Source organism: Poecilia latipinna, unplaced genomic scaffold, assembly GCF_001443285.1.
Source record: "Poecilia latipinna isolate Pla-1442-1.1 unplaced genomic scaffold, P_latipinna-1.0 Scaffold2385, whole genome shotgun sequence".
In the NCBI taxonomy this organism is placed as follows: domain Eukaryota; kingdom Metazoa; phylum Chordata; class Actinopteri; order Cyprinodontiformes; family Poeciliidae; genus Poecilia; species Poecilia latipinna.
The window spans coordinates 78,384-85,570 of record NW_015115001.1 but is presented as its reverse complement, the minus strand read 5'-3'; the positions used below and the strand labels follow the sequence as shown (position 1 = coordinate 85,570).

General features: G+C 47.3%; 1 protein-coding gene across 2 annotated transcripts in view; it reads left to right on the top strand.

The window, feature by feature from the left end:
- Positions 1–7,187, top strand: part of LOC106937586 (serine palmitoyltransferase 2-like) — a 24,060-nt gene that overhangs the window by 5,635 nt on the left and 11,238 nt on the right. For both annotated transcript variants that reach the window (XM_015019163.1, XM_015019164.1), the window contains exons 2-9: positions 1,973–2,167; positions 2,641–2,795; positions 3,645–3,793; positions 4,120–4,244; positions 4,365–4,458; positions 5,381–5,486; positions 6,311–6,530; positions 6,615–6,741. In XM_015019163.1, the coding sequence (XP_014874649.1) occupies positions 1,973–2,167; positions 2,641–2,795; positions 3,645–3,793; positions 4,120–4,244; positions 4,365–4,458; positions 5,381–5,486; positions 6,311–6,530; positions 6,615–6,741 (1,171 nt within the window). The remainder of the gene's footprint in view (positions 1–1,972; positions 2,168–2,640; positions 2,796–3,644; positions 3,794–4,119; positions 4,245–4,364; positions 4,459–5,380; positions 5,487–6,310; positions 6,531–6,614; positions 6,742–7,187) is intronic.

The following is a 7,187-nucleotide window of genomic DNA, read 5'->3' as shown; positions in this document are numbered from 1 at the left end:
AACACTGTCATAAACATGTCATAAACACTGACATGACACTGTCATAGGCACTGTCATAAACACTGTCATAAACATGTCATAAACACTGACATGACACTGTCATAAACATGTCATAAACACTGACATGACACTGTCATAAACATGTCATAAACACTGACATGACACTGTCATGTTTATGACAGTGTCATGTCAGTCTTATGCACACCCCTTCAAACAAAGTGTTACCAAAAACAGCATTTCTGCTGCTACGTTTGGGATCCTTATTTCTGGCTCATGTTCCATCACAGGATGAGTCTGTGGATGTTGTTTTATTTTAATTACATTTAAATACATTTTTCAAACTCTGGGGATGTTTGGAGCTCCTCAAAAACTGGTTTGGATTCTTCCTTTTCAGTCCAAAAAACATTTTCAAAAATCAGTTTAAGACCAAGGTTTCCAAACTCTGGGAAAATTGTACAAAGTTTGAAATACTCGATTAAAAATATTAAAATCATTTTACTTGATTTTTTTTACTTATATCTGACAGCTATAACATAAATGTAGAACCATTAAATGAGAAACTTCAGATTAAATTTTTCTGAAACCACTTTAAATTCAACACACAAAATGTTTTAAATCAACATTGTTTTAAAAGAAAAACATTTTCAGTTTTTGTGCTTTTTTGTCGTTTATCGTTTTAATAACACAATTTAAACAAAAACCAATATAACTAAAAGACAAAAATTGTATGTTATTTTTCTAGAAGATTAAAACCTATCAATGAAAATTTCAGCCTGAAAATAAATTGTGTCCAAAGTTTAAGACCCTAGAAATGGAAGTGATGTTCTGCAGGAACACAGAGGGGTTGCTGCTGACCGGACCTCGGCCGTGTTCATGCACATGACGGGCGTCCAGCTCCCTCAGCTGTTTGACCCAGAGAGGCATGACTAGCCACATGCTGCAGAGGAATCCAGAAGGCAGTGGAAACGAAACGGTGTTGGCATAGACAGGTTTTTATTTTAATAAGACGACAGGAGGAGCGTTTCACGGCCTCAGCAGCTCCTCCCTCCTCTGGCAGCCAAACCTCACCTGTCAGGGTTTTCCTGTACATCCAGTGCAAACTGAGCCAGAGCTCAGTTCCCACAGATTTAACCAGAAATAAAAAAATCTGTCATCTTTGGGGCCAGACAGTCAGGCTTTAATTTACTTTTTTTTTTTTACCAATTTCAGAAGATAATTGTAGAAATGTTGTCAACATTGTGAGACAAAACATTTTTGTGCAGAGATTTCACCTGGCAGGTGTCCAGTAGAGCTGCAGGTCAACGATTCACTGATTACTTTGGTGAATCAACAAAACAACACATTTCTCTGCATTTCTGAGCAACAGACACACCAGGAGCTTCTGGCTTCACCTGCGATTGTGTGAAATATCTGATACATTTTATGAGTTTAATCAGAGCCGCGGATGGATTTACACCTTTTGTTTTGTTAATTCACTTGACAGCCGTGTTCTCACCTCCACAGGCATAACTGGCGACTTTCCAACAGAGCAGGTCCAACATCCCTCCTGGTTTCTAGCTTCAGTAGGCGAATGTCTACCAGCGAGGTCTCCTGGTTTAGCAGAGGTTTGCAGCCATGTTTGGGCTTCAGATACACAGAAGATCTGGTCATTGCTTTGAGTCAGCTGGTTCTGTAACTTGGCAGTGGTCTGACTCTGGTTCTGAATAACCTTTTGGGTCACAGTGACTAAACCTTGTTGCCCTGAAAGCAGAATATTTAGTGAGCCTCTATTAATGGGCTCTTTGCCATGAAACAGAGATCTAGTAATAAGGAAAAGGTCATGATGGCCGTTACTCACGGCTTCACTCTGGAGGATGGAGATGAAGGATCTGCTCTAATTAATCTAATGAATATGAGACATGAATATCAACAATAGAGTCTAATCAAATGTTTGCTTAAGTTGCTGAGGATGATGCTGTCTTTGTTTCTGCAGCTCCATGCAGCGCCGCATCATGGCGACTTGTACAACCGGCCCTTCCTCGAGTCTTTTGAAGAGACGCCCATGCTGGTGGCCGTCCTCACCTACATGGGCTACGGCATCCTCACCGTCTTCGGCTACCTGCGGGACTTCCTGCGTCACTGGAAGATCGAGCGGTGCCACATCGCCAGGGAGAAGGAGGAGCAGAAGGTGAGGAGGAGCAGGAGAAACCCTCCTGTCCGCCTCAGTTCTCAGGTCCGGATGACAGTTTGCGCAGTCGGGGTTAAAGTTATTTTGATTCAACCTGATAGTTAAGATTTCTCCGTCCAGCAGCGCCAGACGAGTTCCTCTGTAGACGTGTGTAGCAGCAGGGAAGCTTATGTAGACGATGTCTCAGCTTGTTGCGTAACGTCTCACAGTGAACGACATTGTTTCTCAGTATGAAGGTATGTGGGGACAGGAAGCTGCTGCTGTTGACACAACGTTACTTAAAGCATATGATATCACCCCATAATTTCGTCTAGGAACCAAGTGGACAAACTCCAGTTCCTGGTGTTGACCTCCTGCAGGCAGAGGGTCCAGATAAGACCTGGCAGCTTCCAGGTCTTATCTGGACCTGGAAGCTTTGGGATGAAAGTCCTTCTCATCCTCCAACTCCTGCTCCGTCTCCTTCCCTTCTTCAGGACTTTGTGCCGCTCTACCAGGACTTTGAGAACTTTTACACCAGGAACCTCTACATGAGGATAAGGGACAACTGGAACAGGCCCGTCTGCAGCGTTCCAGGAGCCAAGATGGACCTGGTGGACCGGGTGTCCCACGACTACAACTGGACCTTTGAGTGAGTGGCTTAGTTCTGCAGTGAGCATGTTTCTGACCAGTGACCTGGACAACTCTGGACGCACCGCTGCCTTAAAGCCAGAAGGTCCTGGGCGAGCGACAAACTGGATATTTATTTTACAAACTAAACATTTAGTTTGTAAAATAAATATTTAGCTTGCTAATTAAGTAGTTTGAAGTTGTGATATTTATAAATTAATAACAGTTAAAAAAATAACCTTCCAGGCTAAATAACCCAAATTATTGCTGTTAATTTTGGCTGTAAGCTTCCAGTCACCAGCAGCTGCTGTGGCTGTGAAGATGTTGCACCATCAGAGCAAAGCAGCTGAAAGCGAAGGACTCAGTAAATCACTCTGAGATAACCCAGTTTGGCTCAGCGAGCGATCTGCCCCGTCTGACCCAAAGACCTGCCCATTGGCTGGTTAGCATAGCAGGAAGCTCATGGCTGCTGGTGCTGGTCTGTCATCAGGTCAGAGTTCACAGGGGCAACAAGCCGGCGCCTCATTAGCATTTGATCCAGTTAAGCAACTGGACCGGATCAGAAGGAAGAAGCCGTCTCTCCAACAGCTACATAAGAAGCCAGATTGGTCTGTAGATGCATTCGGTGTGAAGCAGTGAGCTTGGACATGTTGACCATTTTTAAATCTGGAGGAGAAACTTGAAGCCTGATAACATCCCACAGCTCCGCTCCTTTCCTCCTTGTTGTCCTTCCCTTCGCCCTGGTGCCCTCGTGCCCTCTGACCTCCTCAGTCCTGGTCTCTCCTGTTCTGAGGTGTGATTCCAGCTATGCAGGTGTGCTGCGCCCAGTTGCCTTCACCGCCTCCCCTCTGTGTCTCTGTTCTCCTCCCAGATACACGGGCCGGACCGTGAAGGCCGTCATTAACTTGGGCTCGTATAATTACCTGGGCTTCGCTGAGAACACGGGCCGCTGTGCTGACGCTGCAGCCGAGGTCAGCATGGCGTACGGCGTTGGAGTGGCGAGCACCCGGCAGGAGATCGGTACAAACGCTTTTAACGATGCTGCAGGGAAAACCCTCCAGGTCTGACCAAAGATTTTGCATCCTCTGAGAAAGCTGCTCCTAGCTGCGGCAGACGCTTCTAAACTAAGACCTGGACGACCTTTGACCTTTTAGTTCCAGCTTTCAGTGACACGTTTCCTGCCTTTCTTCCCTTCCTGTTTCTTTGTTTCTCTCCTTCTTTCATTACAGTTTCCAGCCAGACTCCAGTTAACTTGATGATTGTCATTTTTTTAGTACTTTTAAATGACGCGTCTCCTCTGCAGCGGTCAGCTGATCACTCAGGACTTTTAAATGTTTGTGATTCAGGGAACCTGGACATCCATGAGGAGATGGAGGACCTGTTGGCCAGGTTTCTGGGGGTGGAGTCGGCCATGGCGTTTGGGATGGGCTTCGCCACCAACTCCATGAACATCCCGGCTCTTACCGGCAAGGTGAGGCCACTCTGCTGTTCATCTTCCACATTTCTTCCTTTATTCTCTCACGTTTACAAGAGAGAACCAGGAACGGTGGATCCTGAACGTCCTCCTTCTTCTTGTCCTTTAACTCTGCAGGGCTGCCTGATTCTGAGTGACGAGCTGAACCACGCCTCTCTGGTCCTGGGAGCCAGACTGTCCGGTTCCACCATCAGGGTCTTCAAACACAACAGTGAGTCACAGATCACAGCTCACATTTAAACCGCCTTTAGCATCTTCCTGTTACCTGCTGAAAGCCTTGCTCTCTCTCCCCGTCCAGCAGCTGAAATGATCTCAGTCAGTCTTCTTCCACAGTGAAGCAGCTGGAGGGTTCTGTACCCTGGGGCAAGGCAGTTTTCACCCGGAGTCGCCTGCTGATCTGTGTATTGGTGTGTAAATTTGACTGGATGCCTGAGCTTTGATTGGTCTGAATAAGTAGAAAAGCTCCGTATTAATTCAGTTCATTTACCATGTGTGGTGCATTCACTGAGCAGAAGGTCAGGAAAATAATCTGAGTCTCAATCACTCCCTGAAGTTCAAACCTCGCAGTGTGTAATGATAGACTTGGGCCTGCGGGGGGCAACATGGATATCAACATGGTTGAAGTTAGCGCTTTAGCATTAGCAGAACTGACATCCACACACATGAACTCTGATTTAAAACCAGACAAAATATTTATAATCAGATATTTTCAGCCTCACCAGAGGAGCTGAATGGGTGCATTTAAAGGGGCAGACCCTAATTAATCTGATCCAGTCATCTGACTCATTTTAAGGCCTTTTTTTTCCAAATTCTGCACAGACTTTAGGTGCCGAAAACAGGAGGACATCCTGGTCCTGAAGGCTGTGGTTCTGGTGAATGTGGGTCAGATCACAGGAAGGCAGATACTCCTGCAGGTTCAGATATGCCAAGGCTTCAGTCTGCCGGTGGACACAGTCCAACAGAACCATCTATCAGACGGTCTGAGTCTGTTTTTAATGTGTGTGATAAATCCCAGAGACGATGCAGGCCTTGTTCTCCATCCTCAACAGTGTCCCAGTCATACATCAGTGGTTTTAGTGTCTGCCTGATCCTTCATGCTGATCTGTTTCATTTGGAGCGGTTCTGTCTGACAGACATGCAGAGCCTAGAGAAACTGCTGAGAGAAGCTATAGTTCACGGCCAGCCCCGGACCCACCGGCCCTGGAAGAAGATCCTCATCATGGTGGAAGGCATCTACAGGTGAGGCCGGCCCCTAATGCTCCCCTCCTGTCGGAGCCCTAACGCTCCCCTCCTCTTGGTCCCCTAGCTCTCCCCTCCTCTTTGTCCCCTAACGCTCCCCTCCTCTTGGTCCCCTAGCGCTCCCCTCCTCTTGGTCCCCTAACGCTCCCTTCCTCTTGGTCCCCTAGCGCTCCCCTCCTGTCGGAGCCCTAACGCTCCCCTCCTCTTGGTCCCCTAATGCTCCCCTCCTGTCGGAGCCCTAACTCTCCCCTCCTCTTGGGCCCCTAACAGTGCAGTCCTGTTGGGCCCCTGACGCTGCCCAGATTTATGACATTTGGTCATAAATGTGCTCCATTATATTTTGCTCTTCTTCAAAGATGTGAAGCATCAGGAAACGTCCTCCGAAGGCAAACGGGTGTATAATAAGTTTGGTAGAAGAATTTAAAGTTCTGCTCATGTGACCGAGGTGCAGCTGGGGAAAAGCCCAGATCTCCTCCCAGTCTGCTGCAGGTCCTGCTCCCCACCAGCTTTATAGCATCATAACCTGAGGAATCAGAGCCAGATAATAAACTTTATATTTATATTCAACCCATTTGTCAGTTTCACTTCATTATTCATTTTTACTCCTAACTGCACTGACTGGTCAGACTAAAGTTGTTTTCATGTGTTTGAGCTGGTGAAGCTGTTGGTGTATCTAACTTTGTTGCCCTGCTGCAGTTATCTAGTAAACATGCAAGTCATCACATTTATGTCTGTGTTTATGTCAGGACTGTTTGTCTGCATCAGATCGGACGATTCTAAACTTCCAGAAGCCGGTTGACGTCTCCGCCTGTTTGCTCCTGCAGCATGGAGGGCAGCATAGTACGGCTGCCGGAGGTGATCGCCCTGAAGAGGCGCTACCGGGCCTACCTGTACCTGGACGAGGCCCACAGCATCGGCGCCCTGGGCCCCAGGGGGAGAGGCGTGGTGGATCACTTCGGCCTCGACCCGCGTGACGTGGACGTCATGATGGGAACCTTCACCAAGAGCTTCGGAGCCGCAGGGGGTTACATCGCAGGGAAGAGGGTGAGGTTCTGCAGGAGACCGGAGCCGTGCTGGCCCGTCTGAGCAGGACTGGGTCCAGTTAAAGCTGCTTGGTTTGTGCTGCAGGAGCTCATCGACTACCTGCGCTGCCACTCCCACAGCGCCGTGTACGCCACCTCCATGTCTCCTCCTGTGGTGGAGCAAATCATCACTTCTATGAAGTGCATTATGGGAGAAGACGGAACGACGATAGGTACACATTATTTATGCTTCTATCCCGTTGATGTCATTTATATCATTTCCTTCCTTTCAGTCCAATAAATGTTCATTTTCTAACGTGAATAATAATAATTGTAATAATTAACAGAGTATTACAATTATTTTATCACACTAATAATTTTTGGAGCTGTCAGAGCTCATAAATTAAAGTAATAAAGTAATTAATGTTTTTCTTCCACAATCAGCTCCTGCAGTCTCACTAGTAGCCACCAGGGGTCAGAGGAGCGCAGTAAAATGAGGAACTGGCCTGCTCATTATTCTTGTCCTGGATGTGGACCAGCTGGAGCCTTTCAGTGGTCCAGGTCTGGTCTGGTCCAGGTCCAGTCCAGGTCCAGGAACAGTCCAGGTCCAGGTCGAGGACCAGTCCTGGTCCAGGTCCGGTCCAGTCCTGGTCCAGGTCCAGGTCCAGGACCAGTCCAC